General features: G+C 34.2%; 1 protein-coding gene across 6 annotated transcripts in view; it reads left to right on the top strand.

The window, feature by feature from the left end:
* Positions 1-18570, top strand: part of LOC132704402 (uncharacterized) — a 70454-nt gene that overhangs the window by 20133 nt on the left and 31751 nt on the right. For 4 of the 6 annotated variants that reach the window (XR_009619279.1, XM_060674382.1, XM_060674381.1 and 1 more), the window contains exon 1: positions 659-1081. The exons of the other annotated variants lie outside the window; for them this stretch is intronic. Coding sequence is in view for 3 of the 4 variants with exons in the window: in XM_060674382.1 (XP_060530365.1) it covers positions 674-1081 (408 nt within the window). In the remaining variant the exon portion in view is untranslated. Of the gene's footprint in view, positions 1-658; positions 1082-18570 lie in introns of those variants that run through there. 6 annotated transcript variants of the gene reach the window in all.

Raw genomic sequence — 18570 nt, 5'->3', positions numbered from 1 at the left:
TGGAATCTGTCACATATCAACTATCCACACAAGCACGTTCCCTCTGATCCCATATGCAAACAGTTTATCCACCAGACGTCCTCTATCGATGGTCTCAAAGGCTCTTTGAAGATCCATTAACATGAAATATAAAACCCATACTGCCCTTTAAAAATTAGTTTATTTTTTTGTAGGAAGTAGCTGCTTACACACAATTGTTTCTTAAACTTTGTCTATAGCCGATAATAAATTAATTGGCGGGTGTTCTCCAGGTTTACTCGGAACTGGTACTTTGGGATATAGGTACAATAACGCTTCTCTTGATCTCTTCGGGAATTTTTCCTGTCTTAAGTTAAATATTTTTTAAATACAACAATGGATATCCGATTAAACAAAAAGTATTTTTCAAAAAGTTTATATCGCATATATTGATCTATTTTTCAATTTCATTGCTTTCAGCAATGTCAAGAATTCTTTTTGCATAGAAGTTGTTAAAATTTTGTTCTATATTGCCCAAATCATCTTCAAATTTGAATGATGAATAATAAAATAACCATAAATAAGATGTATGGTTAATTGTTGGCCAATTGAAAGACCTGTTATAATCAATAGCTTGATATTATCGTAATTAATTTGTTCCTTCCTCCGTTCAACTCCGTTTTTACATTTTACTTGCGAGTTTGTTTTCCGGAAAATGGACACGCCCCCCTCTCCGGGTCCATTAATAAGTCTCCGTTTTGCAGAAACGACTTTTTTTTTTAAATACGACCCAAACCACACGCGGAGCTATAATTACGTCGGAGTCGCTTTAATTATTGATGGGGGTGGTTTTTCCCGTCCCCCTGCCCCCACAACGACGGTCCGCGAAAACTTTCAGTGCGATCGCGAACGCGGGAAATGGCGGACCGAAGCGCTGACGCAGCTGCATCCGATGCCCTCTAAACGACACGTCACAGGTTATGACGCGCGGTTTTCGAACGACTTGAGTCGCGTAGTAGGTCGTGACGTACGATTGTTTTGGCTTTTTGACGTTTCGGCGATTATGTTCGCGTCCATCTTCGCGGAGTTTGTGAAGAGTCGTGCGGAGGAGACCCGATTCAGGGTACGTGTGCTTACCGATCAAGACGCAGCCTGTAGTACCGACCGTGGCGCCAAGTTTATTTATTTATTTCATCGGCTTAGCCAATTTACAAAGAAAAAGTAACAATATAAATATAATATAAATAGCAACATGACTAAACAACAACTTAGGTAACAAGCTTTTTAAATAACCACATAAAACATATAAAAACACAAAAACAGTAAGAAACATACTAGTTACGACTACAACCAACCACCTGTTTTAATTTTGTCTTAAATAGTCGAAGACCGCCAGCAAAGGGATCAATAGAGCAATTGTTAAATATCCTCAAGGTTCGAGTTAAAGGAGAAAAGTAGCCATAGTTGGCGTGATGAAATGGAATACAAAAGATTGGGGAGCTCTGACATCTTTGATAGATGTTAAAATCAATGGATTGGAGGATAATATCGGAGTAGGTTCTTCTAACCTATTGAAAATGGGGGGGCTGGGGGGTCGGGAAGTATTCTAAAAAAAATAAAAAATCGCGTGTGCAAGGGCCTACAAAAAACATAATTTTTCAAAAATTGTTTACGAGACCAAAAAAATTTTTGAACCAGAAGACGCAGAAGATACGACTCTATATACTTTTATTTTTGACAATTTTTCAAAAATATACAGGGTGTGCCGCAAATTCAAAAAAACTGAAAAATGGGTCCCGCTATTATTGAAAATTGGTTATAACTGAAAGAATATGATTCAGATCTCACTTTCTTTTATATTACGATATAGCCCGCATAGATACCAAAAACTTTTGTATTTAAGGTTTTCACTCATTATACAGGGTGTTCCCGATATTCCGTGCCAAATGAGAAATGTGTTAAGTGTTCTAAATTTGCAGTTGTCAACTTCAAATTTAGCAGAGAAGTAAAAGTCCGTGTCCACATTTAAACTGTAGAAATTGGGCGCAATCAAATATTACCAAATATTTTTTAAGTATATTTGAATTTTTTTGTTTTGGTAATTTTAGCTTCCAGAAAAATATGTATAATACTCGTTCATCCGATTGGCAAAATTCATTAACCCACAGACGCAAAAGGTCCAGTGCAATAACATTTATTTCAGGCAATTTTTCGATTATATTAAGGGTTTTCAAATTATTGGCAAAAAGCTAAAAGACCTAGGAAATTGCTTTTTTACAGAGTAAATTATTAGCGGCAAATCAAAAATTGTACAAAATATGTCTAATTGGTTCAAACGATATCATAGGCCGCATCAAGAGCTACAATTTTTGTATTTGCAGTTTTTGTGTATCACATATATTTGAAAAAATCTATATTGAAATCGTTATTTCGGGGGCTGTCAAAACGCCATGACGTCATTGATTATTACGGCGCACTGCATGGTTTCAGAAAGAACTTATTTTCTCGAAAACCATTTATTATTTTCAAAAAATTGTTGAACCAGGACGCGTGGAAAATCCAGGGCTATAACCTCTACTTCGAACAATGAACAATGATCATATACAGGGTGTGTCGTTTATGCGCAAAAAATCTAAAATATATGTTCCTCGTATAACTGGTAAATTTTACGCCGTATTATATCTTGATCACTTTCATCTACACTCCAGAAAATGTCAGCATCGCTTGCTTTTTTCCTCGCTGAAATGGGATTATTCACAATTTTCCAAACAGTTGATGTTGGAATTTTCGTCAATGTGGCCGTTTCTTCTAAAGATGCTTGCTTGCTGGCACCACGTTTAATGACGTTCATCGTTTATAACTTCCTTAGTCTCAATAGAATATTGTGTTCTACATTTTGGCGGGAGCATCTCGCACATATTTTGCATAATTCGCACACGATTCAACGCACGCTGTATTAGACATGAATAAAGAATGATTATTAATAAACTTAAAGTAAGTAGTATACCAAACCAAAGAATATTAAACAGAGGTAGATATAAAATTATTTTCTATTACGGACCACAATTTTACCTGAATTTAAATTCCGAAACTTTAGGTAATAATCTTGTTGCATTGTATTTTAATGAGCACCCTTGGATAATCCCATTCAAAAGCAATTGGTCACTTTCTTATATCTATGAACAGACCATACCTCAATGGCTACTAATATTGCTTCTGTCACGATTTTTGTGAATTGGCGTTAAATAACTTAATTTTCAGTAATCAGTAAACCGAACCCGGCGCTCGATAGGCGCTTAGTGTGTTCTTAACACCTGGAAAATTAACCAAAAAAATTTTTTTTCGTTATAATTATAAATTCTGGTTATTCGTAGATTTTTATCCCTTTGCCTAACGCCAGGGGTAAAATGAACCGCTTAAACCTTTTTAAAAAAAGCTATTCCATATTATTATAGCCGAGTGATGATAATTTATTTATCGAAAGTGTTGTTTTTTGGATAGCTCTATGGATTTAGCCGAAAGCCGGAGCTTTCGAAAATCTCATAAATACCAATAACAAGTTTTTTAATCTATAGAAAAATAGTTACGAATCAGTAACGTTTTTTTTTATTAAATACTTTTTTTCAAAAAACAAATCGACTTGATGGTTAAAAGCCACAAAAAATAATAAAGTGATAAAGTGGTGCTAGGCCATAGTAAGTCAACTAAAACAACTAAGCAGTTGTTACTATACAAGAGACTCTTTACTTAATTTCGACGGTGAGTGTCCTATTAGACGTTTATGGTAAACATCCTGAATTATTGGTGTTGCGGTGTTGCCAGACATACTCCTAACGTAAACAAACAATGTCCAGAATATTTCACAGAATCGAAAAATGTAGTGATATACAAGGTATTCTGTTTAAAAAACGAAAGTTGGTATACGTTACGCGTATAACCTGGCAACATCGCATGGGTAAAAATATTTTACATAGGTAGCTCATAGTCATTCTCCATAAACGTCTAATAGAACATACATCGTGAATAGCCCTGTATAATGTCTTATTAATGTGATAATACGGGACTCTCAATTTTTAAATATATTTTTCTAATCCCGTCTGTAAAATACCTAATTACCCACCGATCTAGCGTGCGGGAACTGTCACTTTACCACGTTAGTTTCGTTTCCCACGAATCGGAGCCACTTCGGACATTTCCGGAATTTTACCCCACGGGCTTAGGAGCAATCGGATCTTTTCGGAGATATTTCCCATGCTTTGAATTTTGACGTTTGTCAATTGTGACAGTCATGTCAGTGAATGTATTTATGTTTTGCCAAATTTTTACGCAAAAACTAACGGTCGTAGAAAAAGTATAGTATGCAACACGTTCGGTAAACTTTTTAACTCACTCATTTATTAAAAACTCGTGAGTCAATTGCCATTTGCCGCACTTGTTGCATAATATACTATTTTAGTACCTATCTATCCATTTGTTCTTTATATGTTTATTGCATTTTCAATTGGCATTCTATACATTTCTACATAGTATCATTACTAATATACAAAATGTTAAATATAATAATAATAAAGTATCAGTCACTTAAAAGGTCAGGCACACAAGATTATTTTAAAAATTACCTGAAAGCGTCAGGTACATACGAGGGCAGCGCCAAAATTTCGCGGCCTGAATATGAAAGAAACAAAGTAGAGTAACAACTTTTTATTATTTTTCAATATAATCCCCCTTAACTTCAATACACTTATTACATCTCCTTATTAACAACTCAATCCCTTTAAAAAAATATTCTTTTGGTTTGTATGCAAAATGAGCAACAACTTCGTCGTTAAACCGCCGTCCAAGTCCTTTTTCAAATATTCAAAGAATTAATAGTCGCTGAGGGCCATATCTGCACTATAGGGAGGATAATCTATCTGTTGGAACCCGCACTCTAGAATGGCAGCTTGTGCAACACCAGCAGTATGGACAGGTGCATTATTGTGCAAAAGACGCACGCCTCTGGTCAGTTTTCCTCGACGTTTTACACGTATGCAGTCTCGCAATTTATGTAATAATGTTGCGTAATATTTACCATTGACAGTTGTATTAGTTTCTTTAAAATCCATCAAAAGAATTTCTTCACAATTCCAAAAGATCGTGGCCATCACCTTTTTGTTGGCTGGCAGACTCTGAATTTTCTTGGAGGTGCTTCACCCTTACGACACCACTCCATTGATTCTTTTTTCGATAGAGGGTCATAAAAGAGAATCATAGTTTCATATCCCGTCACATTAGGTTCTATCACAGGCTTCTGTTCCGACCCACAGAGTTCCAAAAAAGACCGCGCACCCTCGACACGGTGTTGTTTTTGAATAGCCGAAAGGTTTTTAGGAACCCATCTTGCACTAACCTTATGCGTACATAAATGATCATGCAGGATTCGACGAACACTTGTATCAGAAAGCTTAGTAATTTCTGAGATTTCCTTGACCTTTAAACGTCAATGACTCAATACCATAATCGCAACAATATCTTCCGTTATGACCTCCAGTGGTCGACCAGTTCATGAAGCATCGTCAAGGGACTCCTGCCCCATTCGAAAACGTTTTGCCCAACCTTTCACTACAGAATACGCTTTAGAACTTGGGCCGTACACACCATCCAGCTTTTCTTTCTTTCTTGCAAAGATTCCAGGGGTGAATGTCTTATTTATTAATGATACAAGCGCTTCTATTATCAAATCTTTCACCACTTTTTTTAAAGCTTAATTAATTTAAATTCCAGTCCTAGATTAGATATTATATTATCACGTCCTATCTCACTGAAGCTATTACTGTTCCAGGCTCATATTTTACAATTGTTTGCCCAACTTATATGTTGCGCCCAGATTTATTTATTATAAGCTCGTAATTTAACCACATTTAGTATAATTTCGTGTCAATCCACTCGCTTCCTCGCATGATTTGTAAAATTTTATTATTTGTACATTTGTTTCTTCGCCTCATCTGTCTTCAGCGTTAAAGTGCTTCGTAGCATTCATAAAATTCCTCTGGGATGTCAAAATCTGGAAATCCTGAAAACATGATTACATTCCCTTAAGTGAATTGTGATCTACGTTTATTCGTTTATTAAAATATATTTCTGCTTGTCTTGGTTTTCCGAAATTAGTGGTCCAACCTATAACGGCATATTCCACGTTCAAAGTAAATCCTAATTTTTAATATAAAAATGTCCAACAAAATGTCCAACTGGCAATAAAATAACTAGACCTACTTTGCAATTTTTGCAGTTTTTGTTACTTGTACCCCTCAAAAGTTACGTCGCCGACCAAAATTTGGCATTTGGCAAAGTTAAAATTTTGAAAAATCCGTTTTCAGGTCTATCCCTTTTAGGGTCGACCTGTATAAGCCGTTTTATAGAAATAAAATCAAAATAGCCGATATCTCAGAAAGTCGGATCACAAAATCGAATTCTGTATTCGTGGGAGAAAGATGGACGATAGGATTGAAGGTGAGCGCATCCACCAGGAGTCAATAAAACTCAAACTCCTCCGTAACAGTCTAATTCTGCAATCGAGATCGATATCCAAGAGTTAAATATTTCCGAGTGACGTCATCGGGAGTGATTGATGATTTGAACGTTTATGAAACTCCATAAATTTTCTATTGGTTTAATAACAACACATTTCAATTAAATGGCGCTTTTATTGAAACTGGTTTGTAGTAGGCCATGGTTAACATATAAAAAACAAAGAGAATTAAATACATAAAATAATTTTAGGACCAGAAGTCATTCTCTAGAAAACGTTGCAAGCAGAACTTTTTGAATTGACGACAAAAAAAATGTTACATCGGATATACAGAGTGTTAATAAATTGGGAAAAAAATTGGTATTATTTATTACCTTTAACGAAAATTTTATAAAACAAAGTTGTTTGTAAAGTAGCTTAAAGGGTGAATACCAATTTCAAAATAACAATTCGAATATTTTAGAATAAAAGTTCTGGGTTAGTCAATGTGGTTATATTATAGTCTATCTCGATCTTCATCGTGTTGACTTTCGTGTTGAGCCTAGTTGATATTCTTCGTCATGTGTGGAATGCTGTAAACTCCTGGCATCTCAAATGGAATTTTGTCTTTGACGGGTCGCAGATGTCGAGAGATTTTTGGAAAAGTGGTAAATTTGAAACTTTTGATTTGTGGTCAGTGATGTTTTGAATATAAGGAAGGACAACAGTGGCAAGTGTGGGATTGCCTTTCGGTTTCATTATTATTGGAAGGTTGTGGTGAAGTGTATTTGGTGATGGAATACTTAATATATTTAGTGTGGAAATTATCCGGGAGAAGAGCAGAGGTAAGGTATTTTAATTCTGGTTTCAATGATTTGGACTGAGAGTTGATAACCGATGATTTTTGGGCCTGATGATGATGTGACCATGCATTAAGGTACCGGTCTATGTGCGTAGGTTTTCTGTAAACCCAATGACCCAATGTTAGGTCTAATTTTCTTTTGATAAGAATATCCGAGAATGGAAAATTATTATTAGTTTCCAACTCAATGGTAAAACGTATGTTAGGGTGTATAGAGTTTAAATGTCTAACAAAGTCTACTAGGGATTCCTGACCATGAGGCCCAATAACAAAAGCATCATGGACGTAGCATTTCCATAACTTTGGTTTTAGATGGAAGCTTTCTTCTCAAAATATATTTCTTGAGTGTTGACCATTCGAGGCAGTGTTGAATAATCGTTTTTACTGTGCGCTTCGAAAAAGTTTTTTATTTATTTATTTTATTATCTCTCGCAAAAGAGTAAAAAACAGAAATTTAATTTTGAAATGAGCAGGTAATTAGGTAGCTAATACCAGTAAAGTTCTTAAATTGTCACAATTACATTTGTGCCAGTAAAGGAAGTGAGGAGAAAATCCAGTGGAGTAATATCTGGAAATCTTGCACCATCACCATCCTGTTGAAACCAAATCTGTGTTTCGGAAATGTTTACTACTTGTTTCAGTAACGTCTCAAGATATCGCGACACAATTTCGAAACACGATTTGAATGTTTTTACGTTGCCGTCGAAAATAGAAACTATAAAACTGATGTGCATACGTTTTGGTTAGTAGAAAAAGATCGACCTCGAAAATTTATTAGCAAGTGCATTTTTCGACATGTTCATCTGAATGACAGATTTGGAAAAGCTCCTTTCGTTTTTGGTACATTTGGGAAATGTTATCGGAAATTTTATGGAATTTACTATTTATTTTAAAGAATTTTCTAATCTTATGTTTTATTTAATTTTAATGATCGTTTCAACGAAATGTGGGACAATTTATTAAGATTTCGAATATTTAAATAAAGTTTTCATTGACAGTAAAACTCCCATTTTTTTAAAGGGCATAATAATATTATTATGAAACGTACTTTTTACTCTAGGATTAATCAAGCAATATTACTTAGTTAAAAATATACTTGAATGTTTTTTATCGAATTCGAAAAGTCCAGCTCTGGCTCTTAGAGAGTCAAAGAGAGTTTACGGATTCCAGAAAAGAAGCTATGTCGGTCCAGCACTTATCAGACACCCTGTGTATATATATGTAAAAAATAAAAAAATTTAAAATTTAATTTAAACCATTAAAACTTTTGTATAAACTTTTTTTTTCTATAATCAGTAGTTCCTGAGAAAAGGTACAGGTCGCTAATGAAGTGCTCACCCTGTACCGTGCGTTCAATTTATCTTGATAACATTTTAATTGCCTGTAACATTTTTGTTTTTAGAGATATCAAGGTAAAAAAAACAAAATGTAGGGTTAGCAGCCAAGTTTTTTTCTAATTGACGTATAAAACAAAACACTATCAATTTTCTGCATCATATTTTTTTGTAATGGAACACCCTGTATATTATATATGTGTTTAATAGAATATCTTCTTCCAATTACAATGATATGATGATATTTTAGCCTACTCGTTTTTAACTAGTCGGCAAAAATAGGAATTGTTGATATAATTTTCGAGAGTGCTCTGACTGACAAAAATATGTTCATGTTTTGACATATTAGTAAACAACGTTGATGGTTGAATTATTTTTTTGATTTTTCGCGAATTTAGCATCCGTGAAAGACATGATCTGCTTCATGTATACTTTCTGAATAATGAAAGTGCAACCGAAACTCGTCGTCAGCATATTAGACTTTATCCAGAGCGCCGAGCTCTTTTAAAACACATATTTCCAATGCTGGCAAAGAAATTTGCAAAAAACGGTAAAGTATTAAATGCTCAAAAGTTATGCCGGAATCGTAATGTTTTAAATGAAGCAAATAAGGCAAACATATTAGGATTCTATGAAGCACATCCAGTTTCCTCTATTACTAGCGTCTATGTAGAGCCAGGTATTTCTCGGGGATCAATCCACTCAGTTTTGGTAAAACTCAAACACTAAGTTCAGAACAATGTCGAAGGAGGTCGCAATTTTGTTTGCATCTTTTAAATAGACATGATAATAATAATTTTTTGAAAAACATTTCATGGATTGATGAAAGTTCGTGGACTATAAGAACGGGTTGTAATAAATAAAATACGCGATATTAGTCTTCAAATAATCCTAGACAAACACACGAAATGAAAACCCAGGGGTACCAATCAATTAATGTATGATGTGTCATGTCATAGATGGGCATATTTTGGGTCCGATATTTATAGATCAAAAGTTTAATGGAGATCATTATTTGCAACTCCTAGAGCACCAAGTAGAACAATATTTAAAAAATTTACCCCTAAATATATCAGCGCTGATTACATGGCAGCAAGACGGTGCCCCTCCTTACAATGTTGTTCAAGTTAGAAATTTTCTTAACATGGAATATCCCAGAGGTTGGATAGGGAACGGCATAACTATGGATTGGCCAGCCAAATTGAACGCACGGTGCACTGTAGATTAGGTACTAAATTTTAAACGACATGCATGTAATGTACTTTTAAAATGAAACTTTAGGAAGGAATAACCGCGTTAAACAACTAAAGTTTAATAAATCGACTAGCAAAGCATTGTAAGAAAATGCTGCGTTATAAGAAAACGAAGACTGAAACATTTATAGCTCATTTGAACATTAAGACGAAATACAAATTTTTTCAGTGGCGGAGCCTTCGTTTTTAATTATTTTATTTACAAAAAGTAATGAGAAAATGGTAAACACAAAGTTTCGCGAAAATTGTTGGGATACGCAATTTAAAATTATTGTGAAGTATACAGGGTGGCTTAAGTAAGGTCTCTTTTTAAATATTGGTTTGAATTAGTTATGAAATTCTTTAGATTTTTTATTAATAATAATAATGAAACCTTATAGTTTTGCCAATATTTTAGTTTTTCCAAAAAAGAAAAATACAGCCATTTAAAATGATAAATTGAACGCACCGTACATCGGATTGAAAAAATCAAAAAACAAATTTCTTCTGAAATGATTGGAGATTATAAGGATAATATTTGTTTAAGAGAAATCAGCGGCGTGTCATCAATGTTTGTCAAAATACACAGGTAAAATTCCGTACGCCCGCTACTGGTGTATTTTAAAAAACTTGTGGTCCACCAAATAATGCCTCTTGATGCATGGTACATGCGTGCCAAATTTCATGAAAATATTTAAAGTGGTATTACAGATATTAAAAAAATATGTTTTATTTTTGAAAACTTTAGCACCCTGTATATCAAAAGTTAAGACGTTTAGAACATATGTTCACATGAAGTCATCTTTCTGAAATGATTGACATTAAATTAGAAAACACCCTGTATATTAATACAATAATGTTCAAAAAACACGATGTATATTTGAAAGTAATTTTAAACAAGTAATAAACCAGATATATTATTTGACCCAGTACTTGGAGCCCCCGCATATTTTTTTCAAATATTTGAACATATTGTCCTTTCCTTCTTTTGTTATATCAGTACTGACTAGTACTAGTACTTACTGACTGGTAAATGACTATTCTGCTCTATTCTCCGACACTAAAACAATCACTATAAATTAATGTGATGATTTTTAGCAAACACCTGTAGTGTTCTAAAAGATATAATACACAAGATATATTACTTTGACCCAGTACTTGGACGCCCCCGTATAATTTTTTCAAATATTTGGGTATTGCTTGAAGTGTTTTCGGAGCGCGAGCATTGAAGATGCCAAGTGAGTCTGAAGGATTCCAGTCGGAATTCAACAAGCGAACGGTATATATATATATATATATATATATATATATATATATATATATATATATATATATATATATATATATATATATATATATATATATATATATATATATATATATATATATATATATATATATATATACATATATATATATATATATACATATATATATATATATATATATATATATATATATATATATATATATATATATATATATATATATATATATATATATATATATATATATATATATATATATATATATACATATATATATATATATATATATATATATATATATATATATATATATATATATATATATATATATATATATATATATATATATATATATATATATATATATATATATATGACACTATATTCCGGGATATCATCCGTTCGCTCGTTGAACTCCGACTGGAATCCTGCATCCGACTGGAATCCTGCAGACGTTTCGCCAAAATCTCACTTGGCATCTTCAATGCTCGCGCTCCGAAAACACTTCGAACACTGTTTTCGGAGCGCGAGCATTGAAGATGCCAAGTGAGATTTTGGCGAAACGTCTGCAGGATTCCAGTCGGATGCAGGATTTGCAGGATTCCAGTCGGATGCAGGATTCCAGTCGGAGTTCAACGAGCGAACGGATGATATCCCGGAATATAGTGTCATCATATTTTTCCATCCGTGAATCAATACGTGAGAATATATATATATATATATATATATATATATATATATATATATATATATATATATATATATATATATATATATATATATATATATATAGTGAAAACTTCCTATAACGAAACTCTGTATTACGAACAAAATTTGTTGTGCTATTAGGCCTCCAGACAAAGCTATTTATTAATCCACTCTGTATAACGAATTTCTCACTTTCTATAATGAAAGAAAAAAGGGCACATCAGGTAACAAAGTAAGGAATGTAGGCCGACTCGTAATTAATAGAGTCTCTTACCTTCTTAGAATTCCTTACCATAATAATCTAATTACCGAGAACCTGGTCGTCCTCGTAATAAGCGATTATGTGAATGTCTTCATCGGTATGTATAATAGCACACCATTGTTTCAATCAGTTCTAATTTGACTTAGTGAATACGGCGAGCATGGCGAGTAAACGAAAAATGTTATCTCTAGATGATAATGTTGCTTTAATTCGGGATATAGGACGGGGAGAAAGGAAAAATAATATTTGACGTCGATACAGACTTACACCGTCGTTGGTTTGGAAGTGTAAAGTAAAAATCATTCAGGCTGAAGCGGCAGGCAGTAGTAAAAACTAAGAAAGCCAAAATTTGAAGATTTGGATCGGGCAATGTTGCTGTGGTTCCAACAGCAACGTCTTAAAACTGTACCACTCCCTATCGTTAAACTAAAAGCAGAAAAGTTTGCTGAACAGCTTGGCATTATGGATTTCAAGGCTTCGGAAGGATGGTTGGGGAAGTTCAAACAGAAACATGGTATAAATTACGGACAGGTGAGTGGTGACGCCCGAAATGTCGACAGAAAAGTCAATAACGATTAGCTGGAGAAGACGTGGCCAAAACTAGCAGAAAAGTGCCCTGCTGACGATATTTTTAATGCTGATAATTTTTTACAAAGTGATGCCAAATTAAATTTCGAAGCGAAAGATGTGTGGGTGGAAAACTTTCTAAAGAACGTATAAAGTGTTAGTAACTGCCAATATGAGTCGGAGAGAAAAAAGAAAGCTAGTAGTCGTGATTGGAAAATCAACTAACCCACGATGTTTTAAGAGCATCAAGCTATTGCCGGTCATTTACAAGGCAAACAAGTCTGCATGGATGACATCGCAAATTTTTGAAGAGGAGATACGGAAATGGGATGCAGAATTAAAGGGGAGGAAAATATTACTTCTCTTAGATAACTGCCCTGAACATCCCCATATTCCAAATCTACGGAATATTGAATTGGCATTTCTTCCAGCCATAACAACAAGTGTATTACTTAAGAGTCGATACAGGAAAAACATTTTAATGAAAATGATCGAGTCCGAAGACAAATTTTCCACGAAAAGTGTATGGGTGGAAAACTTTCTAAAGAACGTATAACAGTGTTAGTAGCTGTCAATATGAGTGGGAGAGGAAAAAGAAAGCTAGTCGTGATTGGAATATCAACTAACCCACTTCACACTTCAAATTATATTTCCAAAAAAAAAAACTTTGGGGAGGATTAAATGTATGCAAACCCTTTCAAAAATGCCTGCCTTATTAAATTTTAATCTTAAAATTATTTAAACTTTCGATTAAAATTTGTTGGCCTCTGAATAAAACACTTTTTTCTGGTTCAATTTTATTACACCTTTCCATTATGCGCAATACCTGGTGTCCCGAGTTGGGCTACGCTAAAACAGGTATTCTGGCTGTTTATCTTATAGATACCGGACTTGAAAAATTTTAAGATGCATTCTTTAAAAAACTCTGTTTTCCCAGCAGAGTGGAAAAAAGCTAGGCCATTACCACTAGCAAAAATATCTAAGCCGCTGTCATATAATGACCTACGCCCAATTAGTATTCTTCCCACTTTGTCCAAAATTCTTGAAAAAGCGATAGAATTACAATTACGAAACCATGTAAAGCAAAATCACGTTCTCCCTTCTACGCAATCCGGATTTAGGAAAGGTCATAGCTGCTTCACAGCACTGGCAACAATTACTTATGATATACTATCGGCTACAAATTAAAATAATCGAACAACTCTTATTATGTTAGATTATAGCAAGGCATTTGACACTCTCAATCATAGTATTTTGATAAATTGGTTAAGGCTTTCGCGGCCCGTTGATAAGCTATTATCTTGATTCGGGTTTAAAGGCCGTCGTCGGTTGGAATTACTTCCTAACGTTTCGCTAGCACGAGTAGCGAGCTTCTTCAGAGGTCCTTCCATCTCCGATGTTGGACGTAGACTGTCTAGTAGTAAAGTAATTCCAACCGACGACGGCCTTTAAACCCGAATCAAGATAATAGCCCATAGTATTTTGAATTCAATATTGAGCTATGTATGCATTTTGATAGCAAATTATCTCGATGATAGATCACAGGTTGTGACTTTGCAGGAAAAACTTCTCTTTCATTAAATATTACAACCGGAGTACCTCAAGGTTAAATTCTAGGCCCCTCTTTTTTTCAGTCTATGTGTCGGACTTCCCTTCTATTTTTCAGTCATGCACCCAACATTGTTATGCAGCTTTACCTGTCGTTTAATCCCGATGAAAGCGTTCAAGCTCTCGTTGCCCCTAATTATAGTCTTGAAAATTTCAAGGAATTCTCCAAAAAACGCTGCTTGCAACTCAATCCAAATAAATCGGCTGTTATGATATTTCACAGGAAGATTGAGATAAAAGATTTTGAAAATACACAAACTCGATATTTTAATATAGGGTGAGCCCAATTCTATGAAACTTTTATAAATCTAGGACTGACCCTCGACCAGGATATGCGATTCACAAAGCATGTAAGTTGTTGCCTCCAGAAAGGTTATATGAACTTAAAACGGATATATCAACACAGAAATGTCCTAACCAGAGACGTAAAGTCAGTGCTGTGTGACTCGCTGGTCCTTTCACAGGTTAAATATTATGATATTGTTTATGCTCCTTGTCTAAAAAGCACAGATATAAGACGAATACAGAAACTTCAAAATTCGTGCTTTGCGCTTATTTATGGAATAAAAAAGCGCCATCCGGTCAGTCATACGTTAAAATTTAAGATCTGGTCTGTTCATAGATATAAGAAAATGACCAATTGCTTTTGAATGGGATGGTCCAAGGGTGGTCATTAACATACAATGCAATAAGATTTTTACCTATAGTTTCGGAATTTAAACTGTGTTTAATATTCTTTGGTTTGGTATACTACTTAGTTTAAGTTAATCATTCTTATTTCGTGTGTAATACAGCGTCGTGTGCGAATTATGCAAAATATGTGCGAGTCTAGTGTATCTCAACAGATGCTCCCGCCCAAATGTAGAAAACACTATTCTATTGAGACTAAGGAAGTTATAAACAATGTTTTGAACGTGGTGCCAGCAAGCAAGCATCTTTAGAAGAAACGGCCACATTAACGAAAATTCCAACATCAACTGTATGGAAAAATGTGATCAAGATATAATACGGCGTAAAATTTACCAGTTATATGAGGAACAAAGCGTGCCTACAAAAAGATGAAACCGGTGTTAAATGTGGCAGAACTACCTTATGGCAAGTTTTAATGGAATCTTTTAGAGTTCGCAAATAGCGACTGGAATATTTAGAAAAAATTGGGATTTACAGAGAACAACAAAGGCCAATTATTTACTTGGATGAAACCTGGTTCGACACTTATGATACTCCGGAAAAGGGTTGGGTTAACTCAACTGATAAGTGTAAAACAAACGCGCCATCAAAAAAAGGTAAACGAATAACTATTTTGCATGCTGGCTCTAAAGATGGTTGGATTCTGTGATAATTATGTAAAAAATCTAGGGCATACAGTTTTAAGGCTTCCACCTTACCACTGTATATTTAATCTCATTGAACATGTTTGGCACCAACTGAAATCTGCCATTCGTCGTAACAATGTTTTTCCCGTGTTAACTCCAATGTCCTCAAACTTATAGAAATCGAAGTTTTTAACATCCCTCCACAAAGTTGGGCAAATTCTGTTAAACATATAGAAAAAGCAGAACAATCGTATATTCATGTTGCTAATAATATAGAACAAATAATAATTAGAACAGGCGATCATAGCTATAGTGATACTGATATATTATGTGAATAATTTTAAGTAATTTAAGTAGGTAATAAAAATAATTTGTAATTTCATTTTAGAATGAAACATATATACATACATAAATAAATAAATATTGTTTAGTATCTTTCCTAACAAAACCCCAAATAATTAAATTCTAACCAAAGTACGGACCTGTTCGGCCATATTTCATTCTTACAGCTTGCTTAATTCGTATGAGTTAGTCACTTTTTTATTTCTTTGACTTTACCTACATAGAGCAACTTTCTACCTTTGCATTTTCGCTTCATAACTGATGTTCACAACTTAAATATTCGATTTAAGGGAACACAAACACACGTTCTCCACAAAACAGAATTATATAAACGGTCTTTCTCCTACCAGATTTCAAAAGCACTTCACAAATTGCATCTTGATGTTAAAGAATCAGTTTCAAAAAAAACATTTTAGAAAAAAGTGTCCCAGAAACTATATTCAGAAGAATGAAAATGGGGCTGTTTAATAACAATGTTAACTCGTGTGATTTTTTCTTATTTTCCTTATGTTTATATAATTATTGAATGATTCTCTACTGCCGCCAGATTACGTAACCATAAACTTTGTTGTTCGTATGTGTCACTTTATTATTACTTCATTATTAGTTTAGCTATTATGTTTTGTCTTTCGTGTTATAATTTCTTTTTTGAATTTGTTAAAACTTATATGGTAATTTTCCGGTTGCGTTAATAATAATAATAATAATAATAATAATAATAATGAACGGCTTTTTTTATTAGTCAAATAAAAAAATATATATACATACTCACAATATAATACAATCCGGGACGCAGTCTAGCCGAACGGGCTACTCTACTGAACCCTAAATCGTCGGATTATTGCACAATGTTTTTTTTAATTATATGAGAAAATATAAAATATAATGTTGTAAGATAGAGGTATAACGTAACTTAAGATTAATAAACAAAAAAAAAACAATATACACTCACAAAAACTGGGAGCTACAATACTATTCTTTCAAGAGAATCTGTATAGGAGAAAAAGAAAGTTACACGTAAAACAAAAAAAAGCATATTTATGGACATTGGCATTGCACACTAAACAGATAACTTTTATGTCGTTTTTTATAAAATTTAATACCGTTATAAGTAAACGATCTCTGGATGATGTCAGTCTGGTAACGTGGCACAGTGATTTTATTAATAAATCTGACATTCCGTGCGTGTGCCGTCTTCCGAAAAACAAAGCTATTACTTAAAAGATAAAGGCAGCACAGGGTTCGTCAGGACTTTCATCGCAAAATTACCCAAATGAAGCGCTCTGCGACTCTCCATTTTCAACCAATTAAGCTCTTTAAATGTGTGCGAGATATGGTCATATTTTGTTAGTCCTAAAATAAGGCGTGAACATGTATTTTGCACTTTTGGAAATCTATTTTTGTCTGCGACATCAAGACAAGGGCCATAAATAACATCACAAAAGTTGAATCTAAAAAGCACAAGAGATTCACAGAGCATTCTATGTAAAGGAGAACTACGAAGGCAGCACCAAAATTTCCTGGCCTGAATATGAAAAAAACAAAGTAGAGTAACAATTTTTTATTATTTTTCAATATAATCCCCCTTAACTTTAATACACTTATTACATCTGTTTATTAACAACTCAATCCCTTTAAAAAATTTATTTTGGTTTGTCTGGAAAATGAGCTAAAACAGCCTCTTTTAACTCAACTTCGTCGTTAAATCGCCGTCCACGTAAGTCGTTTTTCAACTATCCAAACAAATAATAGTCGCTGGGGGCCATATCTGGACTATAGGGAGGATGATCTATCTGATGGAACCCACACTCTAAAATGGCAGCTTGTGCAACACCAGCAGTATGGACCGGTGCATTATCGTGCAAAAGACGCACGCCTCTGGTCAGTTTTCCTCGACGCTTTACACTTATGCAGTCTCGCAATTTATGCAGTAATATTGCGTAATATTTGCCATTGACAGTGATATTAGTCTCTTTAAAATCTATCAAAAGAAATCCTTCACAAACCCAAAAGATCGTGGCCATCACCTTTTTTGTTGACTGTCAGGCTCTGAATTTTCCTGGATGTTCTTCACCCTTACGACGCCACTCCATTGATTCTTTTTTCGATAGAGGGTAATAATAGAGAACCATAGTTTCATCTCCCGTCACAATAGTTTCTATCACAGGCTTCGATGACGACGCATAGAGTTCCAAAAAGACCGCGCATACTCGACGCGGCGTTGTTTTTGAATAGCCGAAAAGATTTTAGGAACCCATCTTGCACTAACCTTCTGAGATTTCCTTGACCTTTAAACGTCGATCACTCAATACCACCTGTTCCACATTCGCAACAATATCTTCCGCTGTGACCTCCAGTGGTCGACCTTGAATCATGAATCATCTTCAAGGGACTCCTGCCCCATTCGAAAACGTTTTGCCCATTCTTTCACTACAGAATACAAAGGAGAACTTTGGCCGTACACACCATCCAGCCTTTCTTTAATAATTTTAGGTGCTAACCGTTCTTTTGTCAAGAACTTTATGACTTCTCTACACTCAATTTGCGTTATTTGCGACATTTTTTCGGACAGATCTTGTTTGAAATGCTGTCAATAAAAAACTATTTGAAGCAAGACTTGAATTTT

The sequence above is a fragment of the Cylas formicarius genome, unplaced genomic scaffold (assembly GCF_029955315.1).
Source record: "Cylas formicarius isolate icCylForm1 unplaced genomic scaffold, icCylForm1.1 PGA_scaffold_7__23_contigs__length_41026272, whole genome shotgun sequence".
Lineage (NCBI taxonomy): Eukaryota > Metazoa > Arthropoda > Insecta > Coleoptera > Brentidae > Cylas > Cylas formicarius.
This window is presented reverse-complemented; position numbering and strand designations above follow the sequence as displayed.